The sequence below is a fragment of the Erpetoichthys calabaricus genome, chromosome 3, assembly GCF_900747795.2.
Source record: "Erpetoichthys calabaricus chromosome 3, fErpCal1.3, whole genome shotgun sequence".
Classification (NCBI taxonomy): Eukaryota; Metazoa; Chordata; class Cladistia; order Polypteriformes; family Polypteridae; genus Erpetoichthys; species Erpetoichthys calabaricus.
In genome coordinates this window covers 64,009,549-64,030,903 of record NC_041396.2, presented here as the reverse complement: position 1 = coordinate 64,030,903, position 21,355 = coordinate 64,009,549, and the positions used below count along the sequence as shown (strand labels likewise).

General features: G+C 37.8%; 1 protein-coding gene across 1 annotated transcript; it reads right to left on the bottom strand.

The window, feature by feature from the left end:
• Nucleotides 1-352: 352 nt before the first annotated feature.
• Nucleotides 353-684, bottom strand: LOC114649657 (40S ribosomal protein S29-like). The gene has a single exon (XM_028799118.2). It carries the CDS (start codon nt 654-656, stop codon nt 486-488), a length of 171 nt encoding a protein of 56 aa, XP_028654951.1. The 5' UTR covers nt 657-684; the 3' UTR covers nt 353-485.
• Nucleotides 685-21,355: the final 20,671 nt, after the last annotated feature.

Below are 21,355 nucleotides of genomic sequence, written 5' to 3'. Positions count from 1 at the left end.
TGGTATAGCACACACACACAGGTTACATTAGCATCTTGACAGAGAAGTAAACTGAGAGAAGGGTAATAAAGTCAAGTAGAGCTAAAAGCCTTCCTGAACAGATGAGGTTTGAGTTGTTTTTTAAAACAATTTGTGGAGTCAGCTGACCTGATTAATTTCGGTAGGTCATTCCAGAGTCTGGGCGCTATACAGCTGAAGGCCCTGTCACCCATGGAGTGTAGATTAGTGTGGGGCACAACAAGATTACCAGAATCAGAGGACCTTAGTGGGCGGGCAGGCACATAGTGATGGAGAAGGTCACTGATGTAGTTTGGCGCAAGGTTATTTAAGGCTTTGTAAGTTATTAGTAGGATTTTTTTTTTTTTTTTGTAATCCAAAATTTTATTATTCCAAACTATGCATACAGCAAATGTCCATTTTGTTTAAACTTCAGTGTGACACGCCATGTTGACTGCAAGTCATATCAAATCCAAGGAGGCTTTTCTTTAATCATGCTTAACAAAGCCAATATCTTTGGCGTACTGCCGGAAACATTGACAGCACATGTTCAGTCCGTATTTTCGGATCAGTCCGTGCCTGTTAGAATATACTCGGCAGGAGCGGGAACCCTGTCCGAATTTTCTAGGGTGACTCCAGTAGAGCTGCTGGTGACCCATCTTCTCTCTGTCTCGACAAGATCGAAAAGCTATTAGTAGGATTTTATATTTGATTCTGTAAGACACAGGGAGCCAGTGAAGATGGAGCAGGATGGGTGTGATGTGCTCGCTGCTGCTGGTTTGAGTAAGGACTCTTGCAGTTGAGTTTTGAATAAGCTGGAGCTGTGATATAAGATTAGAAGGGGCACCTGCCAGTAGGGAATTACAATAATCGATGTGGGATGTGATAAAAGCATTACAAAAGGAGAGGAAGGAGCGAACACAGGATATGTTACGGAGGTGAAAGTAAGAAAGTTTCTTAATGTGATTTATGTGGGTGGAATAAGAGAGGGAGGAATCAAAAATGACACCAAGATTTTTTACAGTAGAGGCAGGTCTGATGAGATCACCGCCAAGATACACTGGGAAGGAGCTCATTTTATTAAGTTGCATTTTAGTCCCAATTTGCAGGAGTTCAGTTTTATTGCAATTTAATTTTAAAGAGTTCTGCTCAATCCAGGTTTTAATTTCACTAAGGCAGGTTGTGAGCTGAGAAAGCTCTGATGAAGTTCCACTTTTAACATTGAAGTAGAGTTGAGTATCGTCTGTATAAAAATGATAACCCAGTCCATAGCTACGGATAATATGGCCAAGGGGAAGCATGTAAATACAGAAAAGCAGAGGACCGAGGACAGAGCCCTGAGGAACTCCTTGTGTGACCGGCGCTGAGCTGGATCTGCTGTTGCCAAGACTAACAAACTCTTGCCTATCAGTCAGATAGGACTTGAACCACTGGAGGGCAGTGCCAGAGATACCCAGCATGTTCTCCATTCTGGACAGTAGGATGTCATGTCTAACAGTGTCAAATGCTGCACTGAGGTCTAACAGAATTAATATGCTGGTTTGTCCAGAGTCTGCTGCCATAAGCAAATCATTGGTTACCCTTTGCAGAGCAGTTTCACAGCTGTGCCGCGCCCTGAAACCAGACTGAAAGGGTTCCATCAAATTATTAGAGGTTAGGTAATTGGTGAGTTGGGAAGCTACAACACGCTCAAGAACTTTTAACAGGAAAGGTAAGTGGGAAATAGGCCGGAAATTGTTAAGATTGTCAGCATCAAGACCAGACTTTTTTAACATTGGGGTTACAGAAGCAATTTTAAAAGTGAGCAGCACAGAGCCAGTGTCAAGGGATGAGTTTATTATTGTTGTAACAGTCGGGATTATGGCATGAAGGCAAGATTTAAGTAGTGTGGTGGGGATGGGGTCCAGTACACAAGTAGTCGGCCTCATCTTACAAAGCAGGTTATTAACAGACGCAGATGTGACTGGTGAGAACTTAGAGAAGGAGCTGGATGGAGTGGGAAAACAGGGAGAGATATAAACAGATGATATATTTATGTTAGTTGAATTATTTAGATCGTTAATTTTGTTATGGAAAAAGTGGAGGAATTCCTCACAGAAGAGGTAGTTGGGATAGATGCAGGTTCGAGTAGTTTATTAACTACAGAGAACAAAACCCTTGGGTTATCATGGCCACTTTCTATTATTCTGCCATAATGGGTGTTCTTGGCAGAAGTTAGTGCTTCTCTGTAAGCTCTTTGGTGGTCAGAGAAAGCCTGGATGTGCATGGTGAGGCCAGTCTTACGTGACATTCTCTCAAGGTGTCGGCCAGCTGCTTTCATAGATCACAATTCTGAGTTATACCAAGGAGCTGAACGTTTAAAGGAAACCTCCTTATGTTTAAAGGAGCTGTTTTATCTAATGCTGAATGAAGGGTTGAGTTGTAGTGGTCAACAAGACTATCTAGTGTTGATGGAATAGGTAAAGACAGTAAAAGATCAGAAATGGATCCAGAAGTGATATAGGGACAGATATTTTTAAGGTTTCTGTGAGAAATTTGTCATTTACAGGTAAGAGGAGGGAAAGGCAGTGAAACAGTGAAAAATACTGCTTTATGGTCAGAGAGTCCCAAATCAGTGCTGTAAATGTTGGCAACAGATAGTCCAGAAGTGCAGATCAGATCCAATATATGACCGCCAGCGTGGGTTGGAAAATCAACATGTTGTGTCAAGTCAAAACAGTCCAGTAAGGATAGGAATTCATTTCTCAGTTTAGATGTGGGGGTGTCAATATGGATGTTGAAATCACCAAGAAGGATAATTCTCTGAGAGTAAGAGCTTAGGTGGGTCAAAAGTTCAATCAGATCGGATAAGAAGGATGCATTGTATTTTGGGGGACGATAAAGAACAATGAGTGAGACAGGACCTGATTTTGTTTTTAGTTTAAGAGCCAGACACTCAAAAGACAATGGACAGTCAATTGGATTTCATTTGATGTTTAAGTCTGATCTGACAATTATTGCAAGCCCACCGCCTTGTCTTGAGCTGCGAGGCTCAGTGTGGAAAGTGAAACCAATTGGAGTCGCCTCTGTGAGAGACACAAATTCGTTTGGTTTTTGCCAAGTCTCCATTAGACACAGAATATCAAGTTTGGTGTCAGTGATGAGTTCTGACAGCACCAATGCTTTGCCATTAAGAGACCTCGAGTTAAACAGTGCAGTATTAGTTAATGAGGCTTCTTTTTGCACAGAGCCGCGATCAGGGTTTATTTCCACATAATGTAAATTTGGCACACGGACACTTCTATTTCCAGGGTCATGAATTCAACGGCGTATTCCTGAGCAAATGCTGCCGGTGGTCTTTTCATTCGCAGCCCGGCGGTGGCGGCGACCTGACCCGTGATGTATATATTTCGGGTGCTGCAAAATACCACCGTCCTTTAGGATGTTCCAGTCACACCATTTGCTCTGGACAAACTGTTTAATAAGAAGGAGATTGTCATGAGAGTATTTTAGCATGATACTGGGCAATACTTATCTGAATAGCCGTGGAGAAGCAGCACAGCACAGCGGAACCGGTAGGACAGGAGGGTGTGGTAGCATAGGTGAGCGGCGATAGCAAAGCAGCAGAAAGCATAGCAGGAGCAGGTAGCAGGATTTGGAGGTTCCAATACACAGCCACAAACAGTAACGCTTGGTAATTTCAGGCGTGATTGTCCCAGAGCCATAAGCCAGATTAGTATGAACATCAGATCAGCATAGCGAATTTAATATAATTACGGAGACAGATCATCCCGAGGTCCTAGATTGCCAGGTACAAAGAAATGTTCATAGGTCTCGTCCCGTGATCCATAGACTCAGCTGTTCCCAGTCAAAGTAGAGTCCATAAAATCTGTAAATATTAAGCCAAATCCATACAATTCGAGTCAACTGAATCCACGAACTATACGTACAAAAAAAGAAATAAAACAAGCATGAGAAAGTGTAGAATTAAGGCGAATTTTGCGAAACGTGTTGTTAACAGGGAGGAGCGGCAACAACATCCGTGCGCCAGCGTCCCCTCACCTGCAATTGTGATAATAATAATTTCAATACAACCTGAATGTAGAGAAAAGCCAAGCAAAATGACACCTTTTATTGGCTAACTAAAAAGATTACAATATGCAGCTTTCGACGGCAACTCAGGCCCCTTCTTCAGGCAAGATGTAAAGGGCCTGAGTTGCCTCGAAAGCTTGCATATTGTAATCTTTTTAGTTAGCCAATAAAAGGTGTCATTTTGCTTGACTTCTTTTTACATCCATAATGGCTAACCCGGTACAACACCCTAGTACTAAAGACAACCTGAATAATAACAAGTTTTCTTCTTATTAGACTTGCTTAGACTACAAACTGGCTCCCTATCATCGTATCAATTGGTTTCTGGTTTGACATGGTCCAGGATGGCACCCTGGACTGAATGAATACAGCATGACACATCTGTGGATGTGATAGCAAAGTCATCAGTATCACCATCTCCATGCATGGAGCAGCAGAGAGTTTGAGTCCTTTGTATGTCTAAATTTATGCCAGTTTGTCTCCCTTGATGTACCTCTTGGGCTAATACAATGTCATAGTGCAGGGTCTTTCCTGTTTCATGCCAGTTCTGCTTAGGCACAACTCAGCCTCTATTCCATCCTTGGCCATCTTGTCCTTTCATCTCAACAACAACAATAACATTTATTTCTATAGCACATTTACATACATGGGATCTAGCTCAAAGTACTTTGCAAGATATCAAAGAAATAGTAACAAGAAAAGAAAAAATAATTAAATTAGATAAGAATAATAATGAATAAGTAACACAAAATAAATCAGTATGTTCTTACATAACATAGATATGTAATTAGCAGAAAAATGTGTATATAATATTGTATTGTAAATCTCTAATAACTGATAAAGTCAAATGGCAGAAGGATAGGAAAAAAAAACAACTCGGATAAGCTGGAGAAGAAAATAAAATTGGCAGGGGTTCCAAGGCCAAGAGACCACACTGCCCCCACTAGGGATTTTACCTAACAGAAATGTTCCTAAGTCATTCCTTATTCTTTCCAGGTCTCAGGTAATTTGACACAATAAAGTCTTGTGGACTGCTGGGACACTTGCCTTCATCTGAGCAAAAGAGGTGGTTGCACAGTGTCTCGATGAAGTGGTGATAACAGAAAACACTGACACATGAAAAGCTACAAAAGAAAGCAGAAAATAGTAAAGACTGAAGAAATAATAATGCTATATACACATCTAGAGTCAATAGGAGTACTAGTAAAATGATAGCTACAAAAAAGTGAGTTTTTAGGAGTTATTTAAAATGATCCATGGTGTTAGTGTGATGTATCTTTATAAGTAAAGTATTCCAGATTTTTGGTGCATAACAGCAAAAGGCTTCCTTATCACTTCTTTTATGCTTAGCTCTTCGAATAATAAGCAGACCACCATTAAAAGATCTAAGGATATGACTTAGAATGTAAGGGGGCAGGCACTCCAAAATATACGTATGAAGGAGAAAGAATATTTAAAGCTCTACATACAATTAGCAGTATTTTAAAATCAGTTCTAAAGGATATTGGTAACCAGTGTAACAATGCTAAAACCAGCTGAGATGTGCTCAAATTTTCTTTTTGTGGTTAAGATTTTTGCTACTGCATTCTGAACAAATTGATGTATTTCTTAGGTTAGTCATTTTAGGAGAGCATTAGAGTAATCTAGTTGACTACAAACGAACATGTGAATTAATTTCTCAGCACCTTGCAAGATGAAGTGTTAGAATGTTATCGCGGTCACCTGTAGTACTCCAGGTTGTCTTCCTTGATGGGGAATGGGTGCTCATGCTTCTAAAGCTTCTCACTCAGGTTTACAGGTTCTAGCAAAACACTCTTGCGCAATTGTTTACAACCAGATTTATGCAGAGCCTTCGGCGCCCTACCAGAAATTGCACATTCCACAGCAACACTTAAGAAAAGTTCCTATTTGATCTAGCAGAGTCATAAACAACTGGTTTATCCAGCTTCCCCTTAAAATGATTATTTTTAAAATAAAAGTATAGCTCAAGCTTATTTGATAAAGACAATTTTACAAAATAATTATCACTATCCTGTATATGCTTGATAGTACCAATTTTACTTTCCAACACATTATGGGAGCAGCCAATAATTCTAGCCAGTGCTGGATAAGGCAACATTGTTAACAACAACATGGCCACTGATCTGAAAAACAAACCAAAATGTTGACACAAAAATGAATGAAAACATTACAATTCTTAAATTTATGAAAAAATTATATAAAAAAGTACTAAAATTAAATTTACATTGTTCAAATCCCTTGAATCATTACAATGTGGGAGAATTTAGTTATTCCTTCATGATATCTTGGCTGTATTAAAGTAACTGTCATAGCTGTGCTAGCCCATTGGCACTTACACACTCATTAATTCCACATCCCCCACCACTATCTTAATATACGGCCAGCATACAATGAACACCAATTCCAAGAACTTACAGTGCATCCGGAAAGTATTCACAGCGCATTACTTTTTCCACATTTTGTTATGTTACAGCCTTATTCCAAAATGGATTAAATTCATTTTTTTCCTCAGAATTCTACACACAACACCCCATAATGACAACGTGAAAAAAGCTTACTTGAGATTTTTGCAAATTTATTAAAAATAAAAAAACTGAGAAAGCACATGTACATAAGTATTCACAGCCTTTGCCATGAAGCTCAAAATTGAGCTCAGGTGCATCCTGTTTCCCCTGATCATCCTTGAGATGTTTCTGCAGCTTAATTGGAGTCCACCTGTGGTAAATTCAGTTGATTGGACATGATTTGGAAAGGCACACACCTGTCTATATAAGGTCCCACAGCTGACAGTTCATGTCAGCGCACAAACCAAGCATGAAGTCAAAGGAATTGTCTGTAGACCTCAGAGACAGGATTGTCTTGAGGCACAAATCTGGGGAAGGTTACAGAAAAATTTCTGCTGCTTTGAAGGTCCCAATGAGCACAGTGGCCTCCATCATCCATAAGTGGAAGAAGTTCGAAACCACCAGGACTCTAACTAGAGCTGGCCGGCCATCTACACTGAGCGATCGGGGGAGGAGGGCCTTAGTCAGGGAGGTGACCAAGAACCCGATGGTCACTGTGTCAGAGCTCCAGAGGTCCTCTGTGGAGAGAGGAGAACCTTCCAGAAGGACAACCATCTCTGCAGCAATCCACCAATCAGGCCTGTATGGTAGAGTGGCCAGACGGAAGCCACTCCTTAGTAAAAGGCACATGGCAGCCGGCCTGGAGTTTGCCAAAAGGCACCTGAAGGGCTCTCAGACCATGAGAAAGAAAATTCTCTGGTCTGATGAGACAAAGATTGAACTCACGTTTGGAGGAAACCAGGTACTGCTCATCACCAGGCCAATACCATCCCTAAAGTGAAGCATGGTGGTGGCAGCATCATGCTGTGGGGATTTTTTTCAGTGGCAGGGACTGGGAGACTAGTCAGGATAAAGGGAAAGATGACTGCAGCAATGTACAGAGACATCCTGGATGAAAACCTGCTCCAGAGCGCTCTTGACCTCTGACTGGGGCAGTGGTTCATCTTTAAGCAGGGCAACGACCGTAAGCACACAGCCAAGGTATCAAAGGAGTGGCTTCAGGACAACTCTGTGAATGTCCTTGAATGGCCCAGCCAGTGCCCAGACTTGAATCCGATTGAACATCTCTGGAGAGATCTTAAAATGGCTGTGCACCGACGCTTCCCATCCAACCTGATGGAGCTTGAGAGGTGCTGCAAAGAGGAATGGGCGAAACTGGCCAAGGATAGGTGTGCCAAGCTTGTGGCATCATATTCAAAAAGACTTGAGGCTGTAATTGCTGCCAAAGGTGCATCGACAAAGTATTGAGCAAAGGCTGTGAATACTTATGTACATGTGATTTCTCAGTTTTTTTATTTTTAATAAATTTGCAAAAACCTTAAGTAAACTTTTTTCACGTTGTCATTATGGGGTGTTGTGTGTAGAATTCTGAGGAAAAAAATGAATTTAATCCATTTTGGAGTAAGGCTGTAACATAACAAATGTGGAAAAAGTGATGCGCCCTTGAATACTTTCCGGATACACTGTATATGATTGATCAGAGTCATTATGACATTAGGGTGAGGATTTGATTTTGAAATCTCTGTGGATCTTTTGAGTTGCTTTCTTCAGTGTTAAGCCTGAATGAAGGTGCTAAATTGACATGATCAGTACTGTTAAATTGTGATTTGATCTTTAATCACAAGGGGTCTCGTGAGAACCCTAGACACAAGAGGACTATTTCATTTATGTTAGGTAGAATGCCCAGAGGGGACTGGGCGGTCTCGTGTCCTGGAACCCCTGCAGATTTTATTTTTTTCTCCAGCTGTCTGTAGTTTTTTTTTTTTTTTTCTGTCCACCCTGGCCATCGGACCTTACTCTTTTTTTATGTTAACTAATATTGTCTTATTTTAATTTCTTATGTTATATTTTTTTATTTACTGTTCTTCATTATGTAAAGCACTTTGAGCTACTTTTCTGTATGAAAATGTGCTATACAAATAAATATTATTATTATTATTTATTTGCTGCATATTCATCTCTCTCTTTATTCATCCGTACATTGTTCCCTGTGCTATTTGAACAGTCACTTTCTTCTTCAGACCGTCTGTCTCTCCTCGCCTCAACACTTAGCACTTCTTTGAGCACTTTGTCATTGCAGCTTTGACCAGCTGTACACTAGATGTTAGTTGGCTTGAAGCAAGTAAGTGCGTGAGCAGAGTCAAAGTTGAAGTAAGGAAAATAGTGTTGTGGCAAAGTTTACAAAATCAACATGTCCTATTTTAAACTTGAAAACTGTGTTGTATATAGCATTCATAATATTCATATGAGGGTTTTGGTTATATAAGGGTTTTGGACATTTTAGTAGACCCCATTGGGGTGGAGCCGGGGTTGAACACAGCCTTCTGGCTCCGCTGCTGTTGTAACGTAACCTCTTAAAGTTTGTTGTATAGTCTATTTATATTTTCCTTTCTTGTTGGTGTCACTTTTAATTTTTATTTCTATTAATATTTTTTTTGGTAATTATTTCTTTCAGTTTTCCCTCTTACTTTAGTTAATTTCATTTTGTTGATTATGTAATTCTGATCCCTAATCATTGAATGGCCCATATTTGAGGGCTGTTGAAATCACAGCCAGCCACTGCATAAGTGCATATTTTAAACCACAGATGATGTGACTGCAGCCTTGAATGACTCTGCCGGTATTTAAAGTTGTGTATACTTGTTCTTAAATTTAGAGGTGTAAGATACTAAACCACTAATTGAGGCTGGGGTAATCACTTTTAATTATTAAATTGAAACTAAGTGGTGATCTTAATTTTTGGGTTCCTTCAGCTAACATCAAATAGAAGAAATTCCTTGTCTAATGAACTCATTACAGCAGCCGTAGGTGTGATTTCAGGGTTACAGGAAATATATTTTTAACAGATGCATATGTGTAAAAAATTTAGTTCCACCAGGAGCCAACTATTTCCGGCAATCCTTAATTTAATTATGTGTTTTTTCAAGCAAATCAAAACTAACCACTAATAATATACCCTAGAGGAGGCTAGAATCACAGATGAACTGTGGTAATGTTATTTTTCGATAAGCATGCACTTTTCGCAACATGCCCTTTACAATAAATGCTGCTAGAAAAATACTGCATATTAACAGATGCAAAACTAGTTTACCAGCACTTTAAAAGTGGCACAAAAGTTCATTGGTGTGCTTGTGGGGTCCAGGGACTTTAGAATTTGATGCCTGGCCCAGTTGTTAACATGGAGTGTACACATTTTCCTTGTGTTTAAGTGAAGTTCATTTCCACCTTCTTCAGTTTATTAGTACATCACAATGGTGATATGCATGTTAGGTTAATTGGTGAATTAACCCCACAGGATGGGAGAGTGTGTGTATGAATACTTTACTGTACATCACATGGGGAACTGGCACTGTATCCAGGGTTGGCTCCTGTCTTTCACCCGATGCTTCTGTAATAGACTCGGCTCTACATCCTATGTAAAACCGAAAAATGGGTTCTGATGGAAGGATGGTTGTAGAAGTGTGACACAGAACTGCTTTACTATTAAATAATTATAAACTAAATTCTAAAACATGCATAATAAAACAAAGGGCTGCACAGAAGAATAGCATTTTCTCTGGCTTGTTTTTAAAGCTTGTAGTAAAAGAAAATGTGTCCTAATAGGATTTTTACTAACACAAGTGGTTTACATTTTTGTTCATTTAGTTTAAATTGAAAATTTTAAATGTAACAGGGTAAAATGCCTTGGTCTGTACTTTGAAATTTAATACCATGAAACGTTAAAATGGACAACAGTTAACCTGTTTCAATAACTTGTTCTCTCAATTTAAATCAAAAAATAAACATAATTACTCTGTGCCTAATCGAAAACATTCTTGTGTTTGTGCTTTGTCCTGTGGCAATATTTCAAAAAGGTTTTAAGTGAGTCAGTGATGATAGTAACAAAATAAATATAAATGCAAAGCTGGAAACGTATTTTTAAATGTATAAGCCTAATCTGTCTATCTATCTGCAAAAGTTGCTTTCAACAGCTTTCCTGTTCTATTTAAAACTTTACATTATGGAAAACGAAAGAAAACCAGGAATCACAGAGGTGATAAATGCTCCCATTGCAGGTCTGTAATTTGCAAGAGGAATTACTTTTCAAGAGTCTTATATTTACTTAATTCATGGTGAACTAATTTTGCATATTGCTGAAAATTTGACTGGTAGTTGGCATGGAAACTTGTCTACAATGGAAATGATTTAGTAGATAGTTCTGCACCTGCCAGAAGCAATTAAACAAACTGGGCACAATCGCAATGGCTTTTATATTTAATGTCATTTTCAGACTCTGTTTGTCTTGGTTGGTATTTGTGATGCAGTGTGCCTTTTATTTAAGGATAAGGTGCCAGTGTTGCCTTCCAACAGAGCTTTAAACCAAGTATGTTAAAGACTCTATTGTACTCTCTTAAGAAAAGTAAATAATTCAAAGTATTTCAAGTGTACCTCTTCATGCTTTAGAATTTGAGTTTAAGTTTTTCCCCAACTAAAAATGTTTTTTCTAACCATGAGGACCTTTTACCAGTTTAACAGTTGTGATTTCTGATTTTGCAATTTTAAACCTATTCCACTATAATCTTGAACCACAAATACTTTTTGGTTACAAATCAGATTTTCACTGGTAAACATTTTATGTTTTACACTGGTGTATGACTTGAAACTTATAAGTTAAATACCAACAGATTAATGAGAGGAGTTATGTTGGTGGTAATATTTTAACATCATGCACATAAGGAAGTTCATTAGGGGCCGTTAATTCAAGTGCTTTTCTATGAGGTTTTCAAGAGTGGCTGCTGCTGGCTAGTGATTAATGGTTACTTCTTGCTGTTAATATTGGCTGCAGGACAGACGAAAAGATACATTTCCTGTGTTATTTACCTCTAGTAGTTTGGAGCGATGGCCAAGAAAAAAATGTAACCTCATATATTCATGCATAACAATGATAAAGAAATTTATGATATACTGTAATACAAGCCAATAGTGATCAATGTTGTACAACAGCAAACAATGTGAAATATATCTGTGGAAAAAAGAAGAAAAATCTCAAGTTACTGTACTGTGCCCTGCAATTGATATGTCAGTTACCCATTCGTATACTCAAAACTTAAAAAATGCTTACATTTTTTGCTAAAATATTGTTAAATAAATACTTAATAATACACAAGGTAAATACCATATTCAAAATAAGTTAATACCATATAAAAAATATCATTTTTGGGTGGCATATTCCTATAATAACCCTGGCTGCTATAGTACATATGCAACCTGCTACACGTGTGCCATATAAGCTGTTGTAGCTGAGTCATGAATATCTTCCGAACCAAAAATTACATTAAGAAATTTTGCTAATTTTATTATGTCAGTTTCTTTTCTGTAAAGTTGAATTCTTTTTCTCTTTCTGCATCAAATGATTGCCTTTTCCTTCATGATAGTTCTCTGGTCTAAGCTTAGGCTTGTTGACTCCAATGAGCAAATGCTAAATTCAACACTACCACCATTCACAGCTGTTTTATGAGTTCACAGTCACTTCAGCATCAAACACCTTATTATACAGAATCATCTGGCAGTCAAAAACCTAAAAACTTATACTCCCTTTAAATGGAACACTGCAAAACGAGTGGAATTATTGTAAATACTAAAGCATACAGTCATGTGCCAACCAAGGCAAAGCAATTTGCTTCATTTTGCCAAGGGTCATGGGAAAACAATTGGATAACCCTAACCCTAACCCTACCCCTAACCGAAAACCTGCCACAGTAATAAATCTTCCATTGTTATTATTTCACAGGGTCTTATATGTTTTCTGACTTTTGGAGGGCTCTGTAAGATTTGTTTGTATGTACTGTTTGTATTCGGCCTGCACTGTCATCTTTACACCAGTGTTTCTTAACCTTTTTGGTCCCGCATGTCAATTTTTCCATTTTATGATCATTGATGGCCCTCTAGCAGCAAATGCAAACTGCACCCTTGGTGAAATGAGAGTGATTGGGGGTCCCCCTCAGTGAAACGGGCTCACTTATAAATGTGGAAACATATCGTGCAGCACTGCTGATAGCTTTGGCAACCTACCCCAATAGAACCAACGATGACAACTCGGGTCGCAAGCCAGTGGCTGAGAAACATTGACTTAGGCTACCCAACATGATCCACTCGCAAACCATCAATAGCAACCAACAAACCACCAACAATATGGTTGAGAAACACTGCTTTACACAGAATTGGTGTGCAGCCACCAAGACAAAAATATTGTTTTGTGCTACCAGCAGTTAATCAACACCAGACTCATAGAGCCTCAAATGCAATGACCTGTATAGTTTGTGACTGACATACTGCCAATATAACATATGGCCAAATGGCCAGTCCCATGAGGAGCCATCAGTCTGCACATGACTGTATATCATTATGAAGACCAAACAATAAATCTTCATCTCAAGTCTAGTGTTTATATGTGTGATGAAGAATTTTATTGGTGTTTGTTTTTAAAATCCCTTCAAGCTGCTGTAGGTATAAAGGATAGCTGGCAGTTGTGTTTAGATAAACTGTGAGCTCTCACTCACATGTTTTATTCATCTTCTAGGGGTATCTGCAGCATGTGCAGTTGGAGGCATCAGGCCTGAAAGAGGTTTGCACTGCAAAGAAGTCTGCATTTCCAAGGCATTTATTAACATTGGGTGTGCAGCAGTCATCTTCTCAGTGAGCTGGCATGTACATGTGCAAATGACAGTATTGGTGTAATTATAAAGAGGCATGTGGATGTAATGAGGGAGTGGCTGGATTTCCATTTTCATCATGTGGTGCACACAGATAACATAAAGCCTTTGGTAAATGGATGGAAGAAATGAGTGCTGGGATCAGTGTGAAGACCAGACTGGATGACAATGAAACACAATCAGTGCAGGTGGTTTGTGAGTGTGAATAATGCCAGTTGGAATGCAGGTTGCAGTTCAGAGTCGCACATTTTGGATTTAATAGTTGAGCTGAGGAAGATTACAGAGAAAGATTCGGAGTTAAAGAGCTTGTGAAAGATTGAAGGACTTGGACTGCTGGTCCTTTATTAGAGAACAAGGGAGTCACATCTCTGTCTCTCTCTATGTAATCTTCTTGTTATCTGGAGAGAATCACAAGTAAGGCAAGTGACTGCGGTATTTTTGATATTCTATCCCTTTAAAATGCCTGGACTTTTGTACTGAGAGATGAATGGAAAACTGAATTTTTAACGGTAAACTTTCTCGCTGCATATTAATCAACTGTTAAAAAAGTGCACTTTGAACTACTTGTAACCTTTAAAATTGACATTAACATAATGGAAGAATTTTGTATTTGCTTGCAACTGTGGTGCCAGCTTCATTTACTATTCCACTGGTTGCTACAACAACAACAACAACAACATTTATTTATATAGCACATTTTCATACAAAAAGTAGCTCAAAGTGCTTTACATAATGAAGAAAAGAAGAATAAAAGACAAATAAGAAATTAAAATAAGACAACCTTAGTTAACATAAGAAGGAGTAAGGTCCGATGGCCAGGGTGGACAGAAAAAACAAAAAAAAACTCCAGAAGGCTGGAGAAAAAAATAAAATCTGTAGGGGTTCCAGGCCACGAGACCGCCCAGTCCCCTTTGGGCATTCTACCTAACATAAATGAAATAGTCCTCTTTGTAGTTAGGGTTCTCACGGAGTCACTTGATGCTGATGGTTATACAGACTTCTGGCTTTTAATCCATCCATCATTGTTGGAACATCATGGTGCTTTGGGTAGATGGTGGTGGCACAAGCCACCACCAATAGGACACCGGAAAAGGAAACAGAAGAGAGAGTAGGGGTTAGTACAGATTTTGAATGGTTATTATAATGAATTGGATATACAGAGTGTCAGGATTAAATTACAGTGAAGTTATGAGAAGGCCATGTTAAAGTAATGTGTTTTCAGTAGTTTTTTAAAGTGCTCCACTGTATTAGCCTGGCGAATTCCTACTGCTAGTCCTGTTACTGGACATGCTGGTCCTGCTTAAACTTCAAGTGACGACCTGAGTATATATTTAGCAAAATATACAAATAGGTGCGCTAATCATTACACAAACAGAAAGGCCAAAATGAACTTTTAACTATTAATTAGTGACTTTTTTATCAAGTGAACAATATATTTGGAAAATTGAAAAATTAAACTTCTTTTCTTTTTTATCATTTGCAGCAGTTGACATGACTGCTCAAGCAAAATCCTGAGGCTGAATTGCTCTTTATAAGTCAAGCACTCCTGATTACTTGCAAAATAAGAACTTCAAGACTGACCTTTACTTGTAAATATTCAGTCAGCACATTAATTTGAAAAATAAAAGAACACCGGATCTAGACAATTTTACAGCCTTCAGCTTAAAGCATCTAATTTTTAAACAATTTAGTTTATTTACGTTTGGAAAATGCTGTGATTAAGAGCACTTCACTGTCCCAAAATAAGAATAACACATATTTTGCATGATTAGGCCTCCTATAAAGGAACCAATTACTTTGTAATAAAAATGCTAAGCTTTTGTCAGTCTGGAGAAATATAAAATTAGCAGATTACTTACCATGTGTTTTCCTGATTTCCATTTTTTTTATTGACCTTGACAAACCTACTTACTTATTGTAGATAACAGACACAACAAAAACTATAAAGTTGTCTCCTTTCAGACAACACATACAGTATATGCTTAAATGAAACAAAACCTTTAACCAGAGTAGGTTGAATAATGTGTGAAATGACTGTATCTCTGACCCCTGGAGGATGATGTAACGGCACCATTATAAACATTTATATATTTCTAAAATGGCTTCACATTTTGAATGATAAGGCAATAGGTTAATTCAATATCTCTGAAGGTGGTTATTAGTCTTGGAGACAGGATAGCATAATCATTGTCTATGAAATGAGGGAACGACTTTACTAGGCTGATTCTAATCTGTATTTTTAAAAAGTGCAAAAAAGAATGTAATTAAAGATTATGTATAAGTTAGAAGACTTTTTTTTGGTTAAAAGATCTCAAATACAAAGCTGGCTGTGTCAGCTAGAGAACCTGTGTCTCCAAGGCATTATTACAATCAGTTGGTGACATTGCTGTGCGTCATTCTGCTAAAAATTGATGAATCTAAATAAAATGTAAGCTTGTCACTCCAGACTTTTACTTTTGTGTATGCATGTTCTTGATAGAAATAATTTACAACAGGCACGGACAAAAAAAATTTTGCTAATGTCTTTTATACCTCTCAAACATTTTGAGTAATAAACTCTGCCTGTAGAGTCTATTTAGCTCTGATGATGCCACTAGTTTATCTCATCTTTATATAAATGCATTCAAAAAACTTTAAATGAAATGAAGACCATCTTATTGACACCTGTGTTCCCATTTTGTAAACCATTTTTATTTCAATACAAGATCATCTGATACCATAACGTATCCTGAGAGCACTGGGGTCAAGGGTTACCAACCTTTGGAGGACTGCAGTCCAGTGCAGATTGCACTTACACAAACACTAACTTCAAAATTTAAAGTACATGTTTTTCATATCATTAAAGTCTCATCCTTGTATTAGAATGCAACACTACTTTCACTTACAGCAACTTCACAGAACTAGACCAAACCTCTTCAAAGTCTCTCAGTTTATATAAGATCTTTCTTTATATAAAATCTAACGTCTCTCTGTCTGTCTGTCCACTTTTCATGAGAGAACTACTTAACAGATTTAGATTGGGGTTTTTTTTCCTATAATTTGCTTGAACATTCCAGCTGCTTTTGCGACATCTCTCATTGCGCTAAATATCATAGTTTGCTTGCAGTACCGATTTATTTGCATAAATCTGCGAGACACGCAGCTGGTCAAGGGGGCCTCCTCACCCATGCGACAGCCTCAGGTTGTTCTTTACCTCTGCTTAGCTAGTGAATGAGAGAACTACTTAACCGATTTAGATCGTTTTTTTTTTCTATAATTTGCTTAAACATTCCGGCTGATTTTGAGACTTCTCTCATTGAGCTAAGAATCATAGTTTGCTTGCAGGAGTGATATATTCGCTCTAATTCAAGACAGAGGCCAGGCAGGGCCCTCCTTGCTGTCCTGTTTCAATTCTACGCGGGCAGAGCCACGGGGGATGGCTAGTATGTTATAAGTGCAATAAAGGAAATAGACCATCTTTTAGGTTCAAAACCACTAATCACAAACATGAAGTTTTAAATCAGCTAACAGTGTAATTGTTAGCACGACAGGCAGCTAGGTGCCGCATAGATTACAATTACAGAATTTAAAAATTGTTCTCACTTAACCAGAGGTACTCATCCCCCCCGATTTAACTTATGATAACCAATTTACGGTACTCATGAAACAATGCACACAGTGCAATTGCTAGACAACAAAAATATTTTTTAAGAATAAGTTGAGACACAGATAGATAGATAGATAGATACTTTATTAATCCCCATTCACACGAAGCGAGACGTTGGGAGCCAGGCAGGGCCCTTCTTGCTGTCCTGTTTCAATTCTACACGGGCAGAGCCACGGGGGACGGCTAGTATGTTATAAGTGCAGTCTACTATATATAATAAAACACTATGGTCTGTGTGTCCAGTACCTCAGAGGAATCTGATAGGTCAGTTTGGTTTTGGTGTGATTGGTCAGTTTGGCTTTGGTGACACAACAAAAGTGGAAGTGCAAGTGCTTAACCTACAAGGAGCAGCAAAGGTGCACACTGAAAGAGTTACTTTTGAAGATGGAAAGTATAAAACCAGAATGGAGGCAAGAAATCCGCCTCACAAATAATAAGTATGAAAAGCAGGTTTTTCAGGAATGCGCTCAAGACAGGACGCAGCAGTGAGGAGATGTTCACACTCATGCGAATACAGAGGAAAGAAACTGAAAGTGCATGTATGGCAAGATATAGCAATTATTATTTTATTACCCGTCTTTGACAGGTGCTGTGGCTAGAATACTATAATATACCGGTAGGAATGTCTTGAGTAATACAGAATGTCATGGTGAATGTGATGGTACCAATTAACTGAACGCACACGTAATTGAAAAAACTAGGCTATCTGAAGAAAACCCTTGCAGGCATGCAGAAAGATTGTTCAAGCTGGTTATCAAACTTGGTTTCTTAGAGTTGTTATAATGACCTACCCTACTTAGGTGAATAAATGAACAGGGCTTCTTATTAGCCAGACAAGCTTAATATTCAGAGTTCACCCTCTAAGTATGCACATGCCAGCCATTCATTTTCTGAACTTATTTATTAGCCCACTAAAGTACAAGATTGACTGTGTCATTTGCCCTGTGAGTCTGTATCCTTGTTTTTATGTTTCTGTTGTTGTATGCATGTGAATTTCCCCTTGGACTTAATAAAGTTTATCTAATCTAATCTAATAACAAGAATGACCCAATAAGATGTAGTTTGTACCCTGTTATCCCTATTAAAACAAATAATTTATTCATATGTAAATATTTGAAAAGTGTGTGGAAACATATGGTATTTAGTTATAAGCCAAAAATGGTAAAGTTATTAAGCAGTTCTTGAACTGCGTGTGTGTGCCACAAATGAGAAAGATTAGCAAGTGGCTTATTAATTGTAAAAACATCTGGTAGAATTTGAATATTTAGCTATAATCTACTATGCAAATAGTGATCTGGTTGAAGCAAATGAAGTTTGGAACAATATGGACATTCATCTATCCATTTTCTAAATGATTTTCTTATCCAGAGTGGGGCCTGCACTGAATCTGAACCCTATCCCAGCTACCACCAGGTTCAAAGCAGGAACAATCCCTTAGTGAACAAAAACACACACATATCTCTGGGCCAATAGCATTACAGTATATTTCTTCACTAAAGTAACTGAAAAGATCACATGATGATTGATAATGAGGAATTTTACAAGTCATATTGCTCAACTAATTGCAACTTGTTTACATGGTGCCTGTTACAGAATTTATGCCCTTATCATAGTTTAGTCTTTCACCCATTGTTTCAGTGGTCAGTCTTTTGATTCATACGATTCATGGTTGTCTTATTGAAGAAGTAGTTAGAAAGTTCTCAGACATTCATCTGTAGGAGAAGTGGGGGGGGTTTAAATTTCTGTACATGCCTTTAATCTCATTCCATCTATTGACTACTTTTTAAACCTTCAATATCATTGTTGGTGGCAATTGGTGTTTTAAGTCTCACCTCACTTTATGCATTTATATATATGTGCAAATTGTGTGATATTTTTCAAATTTGTTTGCATTTGCGAACATATCTGAAATTCATATATCTCTGGTATTTCCTGCTTTGATAAATTCCTTTGGGCTTACACCAGTTATGACTGTTTTTGTTTGCTTCATCTTGCATTGCATTATCTTTTCAATTCCCTTGATGGATTAGAGAGCTGCGGAAAAAATTGTGGAAATGAACATTTTCACATACGGTATGTGAAATCATTTCCACTAAGATTTTGTTTGCCCGGTCTTCATTATTAATTTGTATTTATAATTTATCAAAATTCCAAACAATTAAGAAATAAACATTCATCAGTGCACAATACTGCACATGGTCCGATTATGTTTTATAAGTATTTTTAAACAAGACTGTTTTATTAAATGCAATCTAAATGAATAAATAATGCAAATAAACTATACAAGCAAACTCTACAGCAGTTTAGAAGGTAAAATGTGGTTTTCATAACTGTATTACCTTCTTCTGCCTAATTCAATATACCTTATACCTAACCCTAACCCTAACCCTAACTCTTGTTGTATGCATTTTTCTTAATTTTGTTCTTAAACTCTGCATTTCAATACACTGGTCAGTAACTGTAGCTATGGAAGAAGTTGAGCTCTTTTACATATTATGCAACAGGTTTAAAGTGGACATAAAAAAAAGCTTTAGCTAATCTTTAGTAGATTGTGGTTGGTATTATTCAGTATTTTTGCAGATTAGATTAAGCAGATACAATCTAGTAAAAGGCAAAAGCAGAAGGTGAAGTATCTACCATGTTATTCATCATGTTGAAGCCCAGGTTTACTGTTATATATGCACAGTCCAATGAAATTCTTACTTGTATAATGGCTCAGAACAGTTGCAATGATATAATACCAACAAAAGGAAACACACATTAAAAATAAATAAATTAACTAAAATATGTGTACAATTATATTCATATTCACATACAGTATTTATTAATATGAGTGATTGTTTAGAATGGTATATATGACATGAACATAACAGATAACAAGCCATCAACAGGTAACAATGGCTTTATAACAAAGAAAGTGGAAAGAGACTGAGCAATGTAGGGTGATATATTGTATTTTGCTTCTCTGAGAAGCCAGAAAATTACATCCAGCTCTAGGTCGACTTCAGGGTAAAAGCACAATTGTATAATTCAAAGTTAAAGACAGAAACATCCCCATCCAAACTGTCGCAAATCACAGTGGAATATGTTTGGAGGTGTCACTTGATGTACTTCATAGGCAGCGGCAGTGGCAGCAGTAGCATTAGTGAAAGCTGAAGCCTTAGAGACAGCACTGACATGTAACAGTGATTTCAGCTCACTAATGAACTCAAGCTTCATTTATAAGACCCTGCACATCATTCAAAACAATACGCAAGAGAGTTAGCTAAGCTACATGTTAGCCTTAAATAAATGCCAGTTGTTGCTGGAACAGGCAACTTCCTGGCATCTACTCACTCAAAGTAATACCAAGCAGTCCAAATATATCAAAAATATTGCATTTATTTTATGCAATGGGATAAATAGTGTAAATTAAACATTAATTAAGATAAAACTGTAACCCTTCTACACCTCGGAGCCTTTGAAATTCAAATTCACATATTTGCAAATGTCCGATCTGTCAGTTGAGCTGATATACTTATTTGTCCACAACTCCAGAGGGCTGTCTTCTCATATCTTATCTCACACTGTGGTATGTCACTCAGGAATTACTTCTAGCAGTCTGGAGCACACTTTCCTTAACTACAAAGAGAGAATCAGAGGCCCAACCCAATAGTTGGGGAACACATTCTGCCTTCTCAGGTTCAGGAGAACATAGAGTCATGTTTAAAAGTAAGTACACCCCATGGAAATTGTTGACTATTTCAATATAATTGAACAGACAAACAACAGATCTTCTTGCAAACAGTACCTAGAGATAAAGGTGATATACTTGTATTAAAACACAAGAAAAATTAGATTTTTCAATAATTTATTCAACATAAATATCAATAGATCTAATGGCCTCAAGAAGCTGATATTGCCCCCTCTAGAAGAAATGACTTCTTGTAGGCCCACCAGTCTCTGACATTGCCTCAGTTGAATTTTTCCCCAGTCCCCCATGTAAAATTCCTTCAGTTTCAAGATACTTGTGGATTTTCTTGTATGTACTGCCTGTTTCAAATCCACCCACAACATTTCAATGGGATTTAAATCAAGGCTTTGACATCCTAGTATTAAACCTCTATTTCTTCTTTTTGACTAATTCTTTTTGAATTTACTAGTGAGCTTTGGATCATTATCATGCTGAAAGGCCCATCTCCAGTTCAAATTCAACTTCTAGACAAATAGCCTCACATTCTCCTCAGACAAACTTTGATATGATATAGAATTTATAGTTGACTCGATAACTGCAGGCTGCCCAGGCCTGCCAACTCCAAACCATAACATTTCCACCACCATGCTTCACAGTTGGTATGAGTTTCTTCTCCTGAAATTCTGTCTTC